At 52.9% G+C, this 16,570-nt stretch overlaps 2 protein-coding genes across 4 annotated transcripts in view; one reads left to right on the top strand and one right to left on the bottom strand.

Moving 5' to 3' along the window:
* The window catches only part of Sarm1 (sterile alpha and TIR motif containing 1), a 22,229-nt gene extending 16,102 nt beyond the window's left edge, over positions 1 to 6,127 (top strand). The window contains exons 8-10 of one of the 3 annotated variants that reach the window (XR_007589574.1): positions 3,202 to 3,323; positions 3,472 to 3,858; positions 3,951 to 6,127. Coding sequence is in view for 2 of the 3 variants with exons in the window: in XM_050128742.1 (XP_049984699.1) it covers positions 3,202 to 3,323; positions 3,472 to 3,601 (252 nt within the window). In the remaining variant the exon portion in view is untranslated. Of the gene's footprint in view, positions 1 to 3,201; positions 3,324 to 3,471; positions 3,915 to 3,950 lie in introns of those variants that run through there. The other 2 variants (XM_050128742.1, XM_050128743.1) reach the window with 2 other exon arrangements.
* Positions 6,128 to 6,280: 153 nt separating this feature from the next.
* On the bottom strand, positions 6,281 to 13,436 carry Slc46a1 (solute carrier family 46 member 1). The gene is made up of 5 exons (XM_050128744.1): positions 13,103 to 13,436; positions 11,879 to 12,731; positions 10,025 to 10,108; positions 7,866 to 8,022; positions 6,281 to 7,351 (listed from the first exon to the last, which is right to left on the bottom strand). Exons 1-5 carry the CDS (start codon positions 13,328 to 13,330, stop codon positions 7,294 to 7,296), a joined length of 1,380 nt encoding a protein of 459 aa, XP_049984701.1. The 5' UTR covers positions 13,331 to 13,436; the 3' UTR covers positions 6,281 to 7,293.
* Positions 13,437 to 16,570: the final 3,134 nt, after the last annotated feature.

Consider the following 16,570-nt stretch of genomic DNA (forward strand, 5'->3'; position numbering starts at 1 on the left):
TTTTTTTGGGTTTTTTTTTTTTTTTTTGGTTATTTAAAACAGGGATTCTTTGTATATCTCTGACTGCCCTGGAACTCGCTTTGTAGACCAAGCTGGCCTTGAGCTCACAGAGATTCTCCTGCCTCTGCCTCTGCCTCTGCCTCCCTGAGTGCTGGGATTAAAGGTCTCACCCAGATGCTTAGGAGAGGCAGCCAGGCTTGGACGACACAACCCTGGATGTGCTTGAACTCTGAAGGCCTGGAGTCCTCCCGGGCTGCATGATTGAGGGGCTTGGGAGGAAGCACCTTCAGTTCTTGGCTTCCCTCCCCGTTTTCTTACGATGATGAGGCTCCAGGAGCACAGTCTATGTGAAAGCCCATAGCTCTCTTCCCAGGCTCCACCACTGAGCCTGCAGAGGGTGGAGCATCCAGGCAGCTGGCATGGCTTACTCCTTGGATTTTGTCCCAAAGCCTCTGTCATTCTCTTGGGTTGCTTGTGGGGCCTAATTGTCTCTGGTTTTCATACTCCCTTCCCGGAAGCCACATTTAGTGGCTAATCAATACACAAACCCACAAGTGAACTGCACTTAAAAAAGTCCCATCCCTGATGGGACTTGAAAGGCAGAACCCATTTGGTAAGTGCTTACCAGATCACTATTAACGGTGAATAATGTCCCTGAACAGTCTGTGGGGCAGGTTTTACCTCTGTACTTTACAGAGAAGGAACCCATTATTTCCTTTTTTAAAAAAATTATTTTTCCCTTTTTGGAGATAGGGTATAGCTATGTATACCCCAGACTAGCCCCAAATTCACAATCCCCCCCACCTTAGCCTTCACTTGTGCTAGGATTACAGACCTGAGCCACCACACCCCACTGCTCCTTAAATATGCAGTTTTAAGAGCTAGCCCCTGCTCTACTCACTTGCTGTGGAGCGTTGCCATTATTCTACCCAACAACCCTGTAAGATCACTGCCTGGCATTAACCCCGTGCTCCATATTGGAAAACCGACTTTGACAGCCCATTATCCTAGCCTTGGGTCGCAAAGCCTGTGTCGGAGACCCCACACAGTCCTTATTTCTTTTGAGGTTGTAACCAAACACTGGACAGGAGGGAGCTCCGGGGAGGAAGGGTTTATTGTAGCTGACAAAGCAGGGGCGACCTCCATTGTGATAAGGAAAGCCAAGACTTCAGTCGCTGGGGGAGAATTCTAGCTCTCACCTTTGGAGCAGGAGGCAGAGGGCGTGACATCCATCTGGCTCCCCCCCCCCCCCCCAAACACTTACATTTACCTGCACACACATGAACAGACACACATATGAAACAAATAAATGGAATGAAGAAGAGCTTGGGATAGTCCTGAGAAGGTAGTGGAGTGAGGAGACCCTGCTGAGCTGGCAAGAGCCCTGCTCTCTATAGGAAGGAGCTCCATCATTTCAGCAGGCTGTCATGGAAACATTGCTGCAGGCTGTCATGGAGGCATTGCTGCAGTTTGTTATGGAGGCATTGCTGCAGGCCGTCACAGAGGCATTGCTGCAGTTTGTCACGGAGGCATTGCTGCAGGCTGTCACAGAGGCNGAGAGAGAGAGAGCACGCGTGCACACACATGCACATGCACACGAGTGCATGTAACACAGCACAATGAGGAAATGGGGAACAACCCATAAGAATCAGTTCTTTCCTTCCACCATGGAAGGGACTGATCCCAGGTTGTCAGGCTTTGTGGCAAGCATCTTTACCTGTCGAACCATCTCACTGGCTCTCTGGGGTTTTTGCTTGTTTGGTTGTTTGGTTTCTTGAGACAGGGTTTCTCTGTGTAACAGCTCTGACTGTTCTGGAACTCACTCTGTAAACCAGGCTGACCTTGGACCTTCTGGGTAATTTTGTTTTGTTTTGTTTTTTGTTTTTATTGAGCTATACATTTTCCCCACTCCCCTTCAACTTTTTTTTTAAATCCAAAAAAGTCAACAATCAAAATTAACAATCAAAATGAACCTGGATTTTTTTTATTTCGGAATACAGCCCCCAAATACTATGTGTATCGCTTCAAGCATTCATCCATCCAGTCAGTACTCAAGAAGGGCTGACTGTGGGCGGGGCTTTGTGAAAGATGCCAAGAAGTATGGTTAATGAGAACCAGGCATGGCCCCTGCCCTTAGTCACCTTGTGACACCAGGGAGAAGAAGCTTCAATTAAATCACCCCCGAACTGAATTAGTTGAAGTTTGCTGCAGAGCCGATGGGAACCCGCACGGGAGAGCTGACTTGATCGGGATGTTCAGGCAGGTTCCTTGGGGAAGTACTGATTGAGCTTAGACCAAAGCCGTGAGTGGATCTAGGTGGGAGAGCAACGGTCTCAGGAAGAGAGGCAAGATGAGAGATCAGAGTGGTAGAACCTTGGTGTTTGCTGAGTTCCAACCGCATGATCTATGAACCACCCTGGAAGCTCTTCAGCCCCCACTCATGAGGGGATCTTGTGGAGGTTTTAGACAGAGGCACGGCTGATGAAATTGTCGCTACTGGCACTGAACTCATCCTGCAGCCCCTCCTGAAAAGTGGGTGGACCTCAGAAGTCCTAAGCCCTGTGCTGTGGTTGGTCTTTCTGATACCCAACCCCCATCAGGAATTTTCTAGGCCACTTCCCCCATCCAAACTCTGGCTAGGATCATGGCAATAGAAAAATTACACTCAGGAGACTCCAGTAGTTTTAGGCGCTCTAGGCACGCCTGTCCCGGGATAAAGACACACGGTTTATAAATTACCGTGAAAGCTGAGAGCAGCCAGGGTACGTTGCAGAGGGTCTTAAACCAGGGGTGCTCTCACTTGAGGTGACCTCAGGGCTGTTGGGTGGGATGGAGGTCTTGTGTCGGTTAGATCTCCATCACATGACAAACATCCAGGACAGTCAACAGGAAAGGGAAGATTTACTGTCGTCCATGGATGCTGAGCTTTTGGTCCATGGTCACTTTGCTCTGCTGCCTTGAGTCCTGCTGTGAAGTAGAACATTCATGGTGGCCCCAGAGGGGGGAAAAGCGCAGGGTACCTTTCTAGGGATACACCTCCCTGCCCCCCCATGACCTACTTTATGCAATTAGTTCCCGCTCCTGACATCTTCACCAATTCCCAACAGCATCGTCTGCTGGGGACTGAACATCCAAGACATGAGCTTCGCAGGGGTTATTCAAGATCAAACCACAACAGTCTCTTTCTACTTCTTTTCCCAGGAGATTGTGACTGCTTTAAGCTGTGGCAAGAACATTGTGCCCATCATTGATGGCTTTGAGTGGCCCGAGCCCCAGGCACTGCCTGAGGACATGCAGGCTGTGCTTACTTTCAATGGCATCAAGTAAGACCCAGGGAGAGTTAAGGAGCTGTGTGTGTGTGTGTGTGTGTGTGTGTGTGTGTGTGTGTGTGTGTGTATGTATGTGTAGAAAATGGCGCTGGCCCACAGCAGCCCCTGCCCACCCTCTAACCCATTTGACCTGTGTCCACAGATGGTCCCATGAGTACCAGGAGGCCACCATCGAGAAAATCATCCGCTTCCTTCAGGGCCGCCCCTCTCAGGACTCCTCTGCCGGCTCTGACACCAGTCTGGAGGGAACTGCACCAATGGATCTGCCTTAGCCTGTCCCCAGTTCCCACACCCTGCAGTGACCCCTGGTTCCATTATCTCCCCACCCTTAAAGGAATAGCTCCTCTAGAGCCGCCCTGGGCTGAGGCAAACCAGACCCTTCTCAGGAAATGGCTTTCCCTGCTGCCCCCCAGTGGCCCACTTCTAACCCAGAGATGCCAGGCACGGGGTTAAATGAGACGACTCCTCTGTCAGGCCCTGCCTTCAGGTTCCAACATCCCATGCCCCCGCTTAGTTCTGGACACTCAAGGTAGCATCTCTGGTCTCCTGCCCAAGAGCAGCCAGCTCGAGTAGGGTGAGCTTGGCAGGTCCCATGCCCCCGCTTAGTTCTGGACACTCAAGGTAGCATCTCTGGTCTCCTGCCCAAGAGCAGCCAGCTCGAGTAGGGTGAGCTTGGCAGGTCCTGGCAGGAATCAGGACAATGCCTAGGCCCTCTATTTGGGCCCAGGAGGCATCTGGGGTTGAGGATCCCCCAAAGGCTGTCTACTCACATTGTGCCTGGCCCCTGGCTCACCTGGATTCCTGCTGCCTCATGGCCTTGCTCTGTAACTACTTGGTACCCCTGCCAGATTTCTTTAGGCAGCCTCCTTTGCCATACTGGGAGTCAGAGTCCATCTGAACTGGCCCTCTGCCTGGCCTTGCTGCCCTTTCTGGTGCAAGAAAGGACCCTTACTTGTTCAGGGAGACTGTAAGAATCCACCCTAGCCCAAACCTCTGTGCTGTGCCTAAGGCTCTTGCCTAGCCTGATCTACCTGGCTTCTCCAGCTCCTCATCCACACAGGGCTAAGAGGAGACTGGAGAAGCTTCAGCAGAACCAGTAGCCAGGGCAGAGCATGCACCCTGGGAAAGAGGCAAGACCTCTGCAGACAAGGGCCAGTTCCTGGGGCCGTCTCTCTCACAGAAGTGTGTCCACATCCACTGGGAATCTTATCAAAACACAGAGCAAGCCATCCGGGAAGTTCCTGAGCCGCTGCCATCTGCAGATTCCCACGGGAGCTCATGCAAGGTCCTCACCAGCCCCTGTCACGTTCCAAACACCCCAGTCTGGTTCCTAACCCTCCCTGGAGCCTTTTCCAATCCGGTCACCCCAGTTTTACAGAGAGGAATGGCTGAGTGATAGGCCCAGGTCCCCAAATCAGTGGTGGCAGCCTCAGATTCTGCCCTAGTCCTGACACCCAGCACCAGTGTCCAGCCCATTGGCTCTTGCCAATACCCAGCCTCCAGCTGGAGTCAGCTGGCATCACCCCGCTGCTGACCTCTGGAGGCAGTGGGGTCACACACTTCTCCAGAAGCTGGCCAGGTTACTTTCCCTCAGTCCCCACTGTCAGAGAGCCAAAGGGCTTTCTCTCCAGGCTTAGGGACACCTTCCTTGACTGTCCTTCCTGCCAAAGACCCCATCGTCCATGGGTCATGGCTGGCCTCTGGCTGTGACTATCTGTAGTCCTGGTCCTGCCACCAGTGCCAACCCCACACCCTGTTCTGAGGTGAGGCAGATGGAATGGTACCCTTGATGACGAAGTCAATAACGATACAGTATATGAGTTCCTCCCGGGAAACCTACCTATCTCCAGTCCACACTTTCCAGAGGGCCCCGTGGGCAGCACTCAAGAAGTTTCTGGGTTTTCTTATTTGGGACACAGGTCACTACTACCTCCATTGTCTGGCCTTCTGTTGACCTGTCCCCTCCCGTCTTCCTGGGGAACCAGAGCACAGCCTTCTGCCCCAGTCAGGGTAGCAGTGCCAAGCCTCCTCTAGCGAGGTACTCTGCTCTGTGGTGACACAGCTCAGACTGCAGGCAGAGCTAAGCAAGGCTGACCACACTGACCTCAAGACGGGCTCTTCAGTAGCCTTTCAGGCTGCCCAGGTTTGCACGGTCTGTGGGTGCAGTGTTTTCTGCCTGGCCGGGCTATATAGCTGTTACCCCAAGCTGGGGCTGAGTCAGGCTGGTCACTACACTACACCCCTACCCCTCTCTAGTGGGCGACATTAAGAGGGTAAACATCCAGCCACAGTGCGTCATCTCATCACTAGGCATCTCATCCTGGGGTGCAGGGAGATGGAGGGATCCAGAGCATCCGACCGCTGTGCTTCCTAACACATGCAATTACAGGGGCCCTTGTAACCAGACAGTTTGGGTGGAAAGCCGACCCAGCTTTCTTTATTCGAGGTCAAGGTGCCAGAGTGGAGCCTTTCCCTCCTCACAGTGGTGGGGTCAGTAGAAGGCCTCTTCTTGCTGAGTTCCCACCTCCAAAGGGGCAGTGAGGCAGGAGTGGACCCCGCTGCAGTTCAGGGGGCCTTAGAGGGGCAGTGAGGCAGGAATGGACACCGCTGCAGCTCAGGGGCCTTGCTCAGCACTGAACTACATGGAGGGCTAAATGGCAGCCAAAAGTGATCTTGCTGGGGCTGGTGGAGCCATGAAGCCAGCGGGGTAGTGACTCAATAGACCCACAGGAAGGAGCAGCCAGGGCTGGGGCCCAAGTGTCACCGCTGCTCTGAAAATGTCTCACAAGCCCTTCACCCCTCAGCACCTTAGAGAGCTGGAGCTCTAAGGGACATGCCTGGGACTATCCCTGCAGGCAGCTCAGGAACTCCAGCCCAGCAGCTGCTTGTGTCTGACCTGTGCCAAACAGGCCGAGAGCGGGAAGACAGAAAGCCCCAAAGCCCAGTGACTCTTCAGTCTGACTCAAATGATTTACTGTGACAACTGACATAGCTGAGGTCAAAGGTGAACAGGCTGAGGTCAAGTGTGGGGTGAGGTCAAAGGTGAACAGGCTGAGGTCAAAGGTGAACAGGCTGAGGTCAAGGGTGAATAGGCTGAGGTCACGGTGGACAGGCTGAGGTCAAGGGTGGATGGGCTGAGGTCAAGGGTGGACAGGCTGAGGTCAAGGGTGGGCAGGCTAAGGTCAAAGGTGAACAGGCTGAGGTCACGGTGAACAGGCTGAGGTCAAGGGTGGACAGGCTGAGGTCAAGGATGAACAGGCTGAGGTCACGGTGAACAGGCTGAGGTCAAGGGTGGACAGGCTGAGGTCAAGGGTGAACAGGCTGAGGTCAAAGGTGGACAGGCTGAGGTCATGGTGAACAGGCTGAGGTCAAGGGTGGACAGGCTGAGGTCAAGGGTGGACAGGCTGAGGTCAAGGGTGGACAGGCTGAGGTCAAGGGTGGATAGGCTGGGGTCAAGAGTGAACAGGCTGAGGTCACGGTGGACAGGCTGAGGTCAAAGGTGAACAGGCTGAGGTCACAGTGGACAGGCTGAGGTCAAGGGCTGATTCCCATCCACAGACAGTGCTTCTCCCTCTGGGGCCAAGTCTCCCCACAGGTACCACACTTATCATTAGGGGTGACTGGAGGCCACAGCACTCATCATGGACCTAGTCCCATGGGCTGGAAGGAGAGGTCGGTCCCCATGCTTCAGTTGGTCCCTGAAGTGCTGTCTCCTTCATTTTGGAGGCTTCTGAATTACAAATAGCTTAAAAGGGGGGGAGGGGAGGACAAATCCTGCCTCAAACGGCTCCCTGCAGCCTGCCCTGAGTGGGTGTATCCTGGTCAGACTATAGATCCTATACAGGGACTGGCTCAGTGGGAGACCAGGTGATGCCCATCACTGGCTTGACTACCCTGTCCTAAGTGAGTACCACCCTCAGAGGGCTGGCTGGTGCGGGTCCACTGTTCCATGGTCTTGAGCGGATCAGGAACTCTGCGGAAACTGCTGGAATTCAGGATGTGGAATAGCTTTCTCCAGTACCCTGTGAGAGACCAGAGAGATGGTTCAGGATAAGCCCATTCTAGAGAGGTGACATGGGACTGACTTGGGTGAGCAGCTCCAGGTGTGTCCCTTCCCAAGCCAACAGGCACAGGACAATGTCCATAGGCAGAGGACTCTGGAGAAGAACTCTAACGACTTCAGTGGGTCAGTCTAGCCTGCGGCTCAGCCACAAGTAGCCGAGTGAGTTTTCTTTTCTTTCTGTTAACACAGTTCGAGGATGGGGCAGGCTGAGGGGCCTGAGGGAGAGGACGCAGCCTTGTCAAACAGTAGTGTTAGCCGGGCCCCTCACCACATGGCCCTACCTTACTCTGGAGATGGCTCCTAAAAGATCAGCCAGCCACCTGCATGGGGTAGGGTCAGCCCTGGATGCCATACCCAAAGGACAAGGATTCCAGAGGCAAAGCTGCCATTTTCAGTTAGGAGCGGGGGAAGGAGGAAACCTCTCGGAAATTAAGACACCATGATGAGCAGGCAAGGTCAGGGCCCTCCATTACCCAATCAGAATGGCCGGGATGAAGAGGAGGCCAGCTCCCAGGAGGAAGGGGAAGCCCTTCATGAAGTTCAGAGTGGCTGGGTAGAGCGAGTTGAAGACGCTAGAGGCCACCAACATGGCCAAGCTGTTCACACAGGCCACCGCAGAAAAGAGAGCACCTGGGAGGGAAGAGACACCATGCTTCAGAGCTGGAAAAACCCAGGGTCAAGGGAGGGCAGTGCCACCTCACAGCTGTGTGACCTGGGCGGGACACCTGGCCTCCCTCACCTGTGCCTCCCACTCTGTGGTGTGGTAAAGACTCTATGACGTTACACACGGGAAGTGCCTGGCAGAGGGGCTGTTAGACACATAGCTGTCAACTGTTATTAAATTCACAGAAAAGCCCGCGTGGTGCCTCCTACTTCAAAAACCCTACTTTATTTAATGTGTATGGGTGCTCTGCCTGCATGTGTGCCTCCGTGCCATGTGCATGCCTGGTGCAAGGGCAGCCAGTGTTATTAAATGCCGAACCATCTCCACAGCCCCAGCTTGGTTTGTTTTAAGAAATGGTCTCGGGTTGCCCTTAAACTTGCAGTCCTCCTGTCTCAGCCTCGAGACAAGGCTGTACCACCATGAAAGCTTCTTTAAAAAACGTGTTATTACGTTCACGTCGCTTGTGCCAGGCATGTGTGTGGTGGTCAGAGAACAACTTTCAGCAGCTGGCTCTCTTCTGCGACGTGGGCCCTAGATAGCGAGCTCGGGTCATCACGTGCGGTGGCAAGAGCTTGAAAGCCTGCCGAGTCTTTCCGAGCTACACGTGATGTCTATGAGAGCTTGCCGGCTTCCCCTCCTGAAGCGTCATTTGATCCCATGTTCCACACTCACAGCCATGCGATTGCTGAGGCGCTGAACTATCTGGGTCGCTGCGCCGCCTTCTGTGTATGAAGGACAAGAGCTACTGCGTGGACTGCCAATAATTTTAAAATGGAGAGTACCTATCACGGGTGGCCTCCGAGAGGGGCCTGCTATTTTCCCATAGTGGGTACACAGTGAAACCTGCTGGGTGGGAAAGATCCACTGCCTGCAAACATGGTGAAACGCGACTGTAATGCCAGCTCTTGGGAAGCTGAGGCAGGAGGATTTTACTTCAAGGCCAGCTTGGGCTACTTAGCAAGAAGATCCTGTTTCAAAATAAACAAAAGCAAAAGTATATTGAATGAATGAGGCATTTTAGCAGACACCCGAGCCTGTGCCAGAACCCAGCTTTGTAACCCAGTTGTTGCAAACTGAGCAACAACACAATAGATACAGAGATTCAGCTGCCAGACTCTAAGGGTCTACAGTGTCCTGGGAAATAAAGGCCTCATGTCACAGATGAAGAAACAGGTCCAGAACAAGCCAGGGCTGGAGCCCAGCTACAAGACCAAGTGCTCTTAAAAACATATGGAACAGAGGTGTGCGCGGGGAAGGGTGTGTATGTGTGTGTGTCTAGCTGGGTGAGTGGATGAAACACCTATGCTACCATGAGGACCAGAGTTCGGATGCCCTTAACCACATGAAAGTTAGGTGGGTGTGGTGGGCACCTGTAATCTCAGGGCTTGAGAGGTGGAGACAGGAAATCAACAAGGCAAGTAGTTAGCTAGACTGCCCAAGTCAAAGACTCCATGTTCCTCAAGACACTGAAGTCACATACATGTGAACACATAAACATATGCACGCACGCATCCCTGTCCAATTGTTTACTGAACAACCTTGAAGAACTCAGTTTAACCCTCTAGGCCTCCCTTTCTTCATCTGACAACTGGGAACAACGAAATCTCTGGCAGAGGCTGTTTATTCCCTCTGGGCCTGCATCCTCTGACCCCAGCATGGCAGGAAACCCTGGCATCATCACACCCACTTCACAGATGGGAAAGACGAGCTCTGAAGAGATAGGCTCTGCTGTGCTGCTGTGGTTACTCAGAACTGGATTGTGCTCTACCGATAGCAATCTTAGTTCTGAGGAACAAAACCCCACAGCATCGGTCCCTAGCCAGCTCTGAGCACGTGGCAGAAGAGCATATGTCTTGCCTGCTCACTCCTGCAGGTTAGAGGGTAGAAGGCAGACCCTCTTTGGCCAGAACTGCCCATCCAGGCAACACTGGACATGAGGGACCAGGGACAGATGACGCTGACACTCACCGTGCTCCGACTCGCTCACCAGCTTGGAAAGCTTGGCCCGGATGACAGGTGTAATCATCAGTGACAGGAAAAGCAAGCCATATCCTGCGAGAGAAACACTGGTCAGGAAAGAGCCACCAAGGACAGGTGTCCTGAGAGCAGCTGGGCCCCTACATACAGCCCAGGAAGGGCCCAAGAGGAAAGGACAGCAGTTTTCCTCAGCTCACAGCTCATCTGCTCACTCTTTCTACATGAGAGCTAAGCCCTACCAACTGCTTCCTCAGAACACCTCCAGTGGCCACGTGGCACTAAGGGGGAGATGACAGGACCCAGAAAATGAGCATGGGCTTTGGGGTTGGCCCTGAGTTCAAACCCTGTTACCACTGCTTACTGTGCGTGTGACCTTGTCTACTAGACTTCCCTGAACCCATCTCCTAGCTTGTAAGAGGAAAACCATAGGCCCTCTGTCGGAGGGTGGTTGACTAACAGCCTCAAAGACAGGCCCTGAACCTGTGACCTGTCTTCTGTGGTGAATGAGTCTTCACAGGTTTAAGCAGGAAGGACCTTCAGGGATGCTCTCCCTTCTATCAGACTGATAAAGATGTGTCCAGTCTCGAAGGAGACCTTCCACAGCGGTCTCAAGCCACTGGGATAGAGCTTCTCCAGTGTCCCTGAGGGAGCAGGGACATTCTGATTTCAGCCGGGGCCTCTAGCACTGAGAGACTACCAGCTATACAATGTGTGGGAATTTCCTTCAGCCACTTTGGGATAAGGAGGTGGCATCGGTGAAGGGCGAGAGTTGAGGGCATACCATGTGAGTTCCTTTGCTCCTGCCATCCAGCTACCTATAGGCATACGATGTTTGCCATTCTGCTGAGACTCTGTGGTACAACGTCTTTATCTCAGCACTTCTGAGGGCTGTGGCCTTGAGTGAATGGTCCCCGTCCCCATGGCTTCACTGTTGGTCCAGCAGCGGAGTTAACATAGCTGCTGGCTGTCAAGACAGATGACTGCACAATGCAGATCCAGGCTCCAGCAAGAATACTTTTTATTTTTAGAAAGTTAACCTCTGGGACTGGAGAGATGGCCCTGTGGTTAAGAGCACTGATTGCTCTTCCTGAGGACCCAGGTTCAATTCCCAGTACCCACCTGGCAGCTCACAACTCCAGTTCCGGGGCATCTGGCACCCACACACAGATATGCAGGCAAAACACCAATGCACATAAAATCTTAAAAAAAGAAAGCTAACTTCTTCATTTTCTAGCCAGCTACCCCTCTTTTCAGGAGAGCGGGGAGGGGAGCAGCAGCAAGAGGAAGGAAAGGAAGAGGAAGCAAGTCAGCAGGAATGTTAGAAAGCCTGGCGATTTAACAAACACAAAAGAAGGCAGAGTAAGGTTGTTAAGGCCTGTGAGTCCCTGGGAGGTAGAGGCAAAAGGATTGCAAGTTCAAAGTCATCTTCAGCTACACAGAAAATCACTTGGTCAAGTCTGAGCCTGTCTCTAAACAAATAAACAAGGATCCCTGAGGAAGGGCCCTGCGATTCTTATCCAAGAGCCAAGGATCACGACATTAGCAGCATGGACTTTGCTTAAGAACACTGTAAATAAGCCATGAGAGGCCAAGGGGTGAAGCAATTAGCTCATGAGCTATGTCTTGTCTTTGCTCTACATTCCTAGCAATATTTATGATTGATAACGTGCACTAATTACTTTAGCCACTGACGCTTTATATTTTCTATAAATTAGAGAAGGTATTTTTCTGGGGTTTCTCAGTTGTCTGTCCTCTGCACAGGCTGAGAGTGTAACTCTGGGTCCAAAGACACAGGCTTGAACCACATTTAGGAGCAATGCGTGGATGGCCCCGTTTTCAGTTTACCTGTAAACATGAGGGGTGTGGTGGTGGCAAACGCAAAGACCACCATGGCCAGGATGTTGAAGAACAGGCCGATCTCAGCCACCCAGGTGTCTGCCAGGCAGTACTGCAGAAGTTTTAGGCCTACCAGGCTGGTGAGGTAGGGTATGTGCTGGGCTGCCGAGCCGTAGCCAACCAGCTTGGAGTCCCAGCAGAGGGGTGTGCTCAGCTCATAGAGCGTCATGATGTCTTGAGCCCCAAAGTGCACAGTGATCACAACGAAGATAGCCAATGAGTACAGGGCTAGATGCTTCCTTGACTTCTCTGGGGCTGGGACCGCATACAGCCGGACAATGGATCGGTGATGGCGGAGCGTGAAAAGCCTGGTGGACTTTGGATCCTTCACTGTCTCACCAAAGCAGAATGCTGCATACAGAGTCAAGACGATCAACAGGGCCAAAGCCAGCCAGAAGGGGTTGGCATAGCCCTGGGCCCGGAGCCAATGACCCCCAAGAAGGCTTGCCAGGGTCCCAGCCACACCAATGCATGCTTCCAGCAGAGCCATGCGGAAGGTGCGACTGTGTTTAGAGCTGACGTCCGCCACAGAGGCAAAGCTAGCGGCCAGGAGGCCATTGAAGTCTCCTAGAAGGGCACAAAGGGCTCGGCCAAGCACGAAGAAGCCAACGTGCAGTTGCAGCTGCACCACAAAGATGTACACCACGACCTGGACCAGCAGGCCAAGAGAGGACAGCACCAGCAGTGGGCGGCGACCCACACGGTCACTCCAGGCTCCCAGAAGGGTGGACCAGAAAAGTCCCACAAGGAAGCCGCCCAGGTTCATGTAGAGGGTCCAATGGGAAGTCAGTGTCTCCACTTCCTGTGAAAACAGAACCGTCAGGGTGCAGGCCCTTGATTTAGTTAGCTACCATCATCAACCTGGCAGCTACAGGGTTGAGGCTTTGCTTTGGAGCCCTAAGCCTCTTGAAATGTTCGTTGAACTCTTAAAAAACGGGCCCCGGAGAAGCATTCCCTCCATCTCCGCACTTGGGTTAACCCTCCAGGCCAGGCATTCTCCGAGTCCACTACCTGCACCCCAAAGCAGTCAGCACGGGAGGCCCCCTTTGCTTTAGCTCCGCCCACCATGTGAGTCTCCCCCGCCATGTGCGTCCCCCCCTCCCAGGGACCCCATCTTCCACAGGCCTCGCCCCGTGCCGTGCTCCGCGTTCACAACCCGGTGGTCCCCGCTACCTGCATGACGGGATCCGCGCTTTGGTTCCCGCAGTTTCCCCTGTGGCGCGTGCCATTGTAGCCGAGCTCGGTGCTGAAACGGTGCCACAGGTACTGCGTGGTGAGCGGGCCTTGCAGGACCACGGCAAAGTTGGCCAGGAAGACGACGGGCTCCACGGGGCCGCGGAACAGCACGGCCGCCCCGGGCATGCTGCGGGACGAGCCCTTGGGTTTCACGCGCCCCTCCATGCACGAACGCGGAGGGGCTGGCACCTCCGAACCAGCTGCCGGAGGCCCGGGTCAGTCAGCACCGTCTGCGCCGGCGCGGGCCTTCTACTCCTCTCCCTGTTAAAGTCTGGAGGGGCGGGGCATGAGATTTCAGCCTCCAAAACTTTGGCCTGGGTGCTCTGGGCTGGGTGTAGTCAAGTTAGAATCCTTGCTGGGTGACCTCACTGCAAACAGCGCAAAGATACCGCCTTGCTGTAGCCCTCCCTCCTGGACCCAGGAACAATTAAAAGAATAATTAGAGTATCAATAATTAACATTTATCGAACATTCACTTTGTGCTGGGGCCAGAAATTCTGAGTGTGTATTATCTATCTCGTGGCAACCTTATAAACTAGCCATTTATTGGTCTGAATCCAGAGATGTGGAAGTCAGGTCAATGGGTACGCAGGGCTAGAACGCAAGACAGCTGTGTGGCCTCTACAGCGCTGCCTAGGGGCATCTGTACAAGGACGGCTGGAGCCTGCTGGCTTGCGCTGAAGCACTTGGCCTGGAAGAAAGCTGCGTGGAGGCGGGACCTGTTGGCACATGATTTTAATCCCAGCACACTAGAAACAGAAGCAGGTGGATCTCTGTGATTTTTTTTTTTTAAGATTTTTGAATCAGGGTTTCTCTGTGACTTTTGGAGCCTGTCCTGGAACTAGCTCTTGTAGACCAGGCTGGCCTCGAACTCACAGAGATCCGCCTGCCTCTGCCTCCCAAGTGCTGGGATCTCTGTGATTTTTGAGGCCTGTTTGGTCTACACAGATAATTACAGACCAATCAAGGATTTATAGTGAGATCTTATCTTGAAAAAGAACAAGATCTGGTACCTTAAAAGTGCCATTACTATTTATATATACTTTCAGACCAGGCTAGCCTCAAACTCATAGAGATTCTCCTGCCTCAGGCTCCTAGGTACTGGGATTAAAGGCATGCCCCCTTGCTGTTATACTCAATAGTTATGGCTATTAAGGACTAGTAGGTTGTCCCTTGCCCCTGCTTCCGCCCTGGGAGCCTTTCCTGGTTCTGCAGTTCCCTTAGAGAGCAGAGCAGAGACCAGATGAGTGAGGGCATCGTTGAGGCTCCATGGTTGAGGCTCCTGGGTATGGTCCTGCGCTTTTGTATGCTCCGGGTTGTAGGAACTGGGCCAGGAAGCAGATGTCTGCACTGTTGCTGAGCAACACCGACTTGCTGCCTGTCGGGGCTTTTATGTTACTGCCTGAGAAAGGAATTCACAGTAACAGCCCTCCTCCATTTCTTCGTTCATTCATCTCACGCCCTAACTGATGGCCGTGGAGGTTAAAGGAAACAGACAAACCTCCCCCACCTCCCCACCCCCAATTTGACAGACAGAGACCAGACCGGAGTAATCAGTGTAGAGTCCAAACGTGACAGACACTTTAAAGAGTAGGAATACGGGCTCCTGGTGCTCGTGTGGGGACCTGGGAGCAGAGTCACCAAAGTCCCCAAGAACTACCAGGGTCCTGTGTGTCACCTGAAGGGCCCTGGTTCTTGGGGTGAAGAGTGGTTCCATTTCTGCCTGGGCTGGCCAGTGACTGTCATCTTTGAGGCAGTAAGAGTCTAAGGCTCAGAATAAGTGGATGTCAAGTAACCCTCACCTGGGCTTCTAGAGAAAGAGAATTCTACTTCAAAAAACCAGGCCACTGTGCACACCCGTCCATCACACTCCCCTCTATCTGTGCGCATACAGAGCACAGGAGAGACTGGCTAAAACTGTGGTTCTCAACCTGTGGGACAGGACCCCACAGGGATCTCATAGCAGATATTTACATTACGATTCGTAACAGTAGCAAAATTACTCATATGAAGTAACAACGAAAATACACTGGGCTAAAACCTTGCAACTATTTCCTAGATAGGAGCTAAGGTCAGGAGCGGTCAGGGTCTCTCAGTGGAGCATGGGGCAGGGTGTGTGTGTCTCAGTCTACGCGTCCATTACCTAGAGGCCTCTCCAGACCCTTTGTTGTGCTCACTTGGTAAACTACGATTCTACACAAGTCTGACTTGGTGCGTTCACTGATCTTATTTACAGGCGCACGGGAGACAGCTGTTTCATCAAAAGGCTCACTCTGGCAGGGATGATGGCCAGCTGGTAGCTGCAGAGCCAGAGTCCCCCTTTCAGTCAGCCTTCAGTCTGTATCCTTTTGTACCCCCAGAGGCCTCCTGCAACAGGGGCAGGATTACAAACCACAGGGAGAGGGCCAAGAGGGAGGAAGAAGCCAGACTCTCAGTCATGGCCTGGTGGTCCTCTCCACTACCTCCTTCTTTGAGGGATGTTCAACATTCCTTAAACATAGCTCAGCCCATCCAGTGATTTCCACTTCACTAGCGAAAGTCAAGTCATCCTGAACGTCGCAGTCACCTGGATCACCTTCACCCTCTCCTGCTCCACCCACCCCACTCTGGCCTCCCTTCACTCGGGTTTCCCTGGCCTCCACAGGGTCTTCCCAATCTGCCCCTCAATCTTATCCTGCACCTGCCATTTTCTTTACACCTATCATTTCGTCTACCCGGAATGCTGTTCTCCCAGATGTCCAAGCCACTGGCTGCCCCACCTCTGCTAAAAATGTAGCCCGGCCCTGTGATTTATGACAGCCACTCCCTCCCCCAACTCCTGTTGTTGTGAGTCTCTGGTACGCGTGTTTGTTGTCTGTCTCCCTTTCCTAGCCGCCAAGGATCTTGGGTCCTTCAGTCCTGTATCCCCAGCCACCAGAATGGTACCTTGCACACGGTAGATGCTCTAAAGCTGTTTAGAGGATAGGGTTCCCCAGCTGGAGCCCAGGGCCACGCAGAGACCTGTCCATGTGGAGCTGCGCCGGGGAGGACAGAGTCCAAGAATTTATACTTAGAAGGAAGCCACGCGATCACCTGTCAGCCACCCTCTTGGAAGACAGGAAGAATAAAATGATGCTGCCTTTCAAATCTCCAGAGCAGGAACGATGTGATCACAGAGCTGAAGGGCTACAGACCGGCTCCATTCCAATTTCACACCATAGTTAAAAGGCACACAGCAGAGCAGTGCAAAAAATGTCTGTCCCCCAAGTCCCTACTGTCTTGTACCAGGGACCCCACACTAGCTAAGCAAGCAACTTCTCACTGAGCTAAGTCCTCAGGCCGACAGAATGTTTCTTAAAAAGTGTGGTGAGAGCCGGGCGATGGTGGCGCACGCCTTTAATCCCAGCACTCGGGAGGCAGAGCAGG

The sequence above is a fragment of the Alexandromys fortis genome, unplaced genomic scaffold (assembly GCF_014885135.2).
Source record: "Alexandromys fortis isolate MF-2015 unplaced genomic scaffold, M_Fortis_MF-2015_v1.1 scaffold_80, whole genome shotgun sequence".
Lineage (NCBI taxonomy): Eukaryota > Metazoa > Chordata > Mammalia > Rodentia > Cricetidae > Alexandromys > Alexandromys fortis.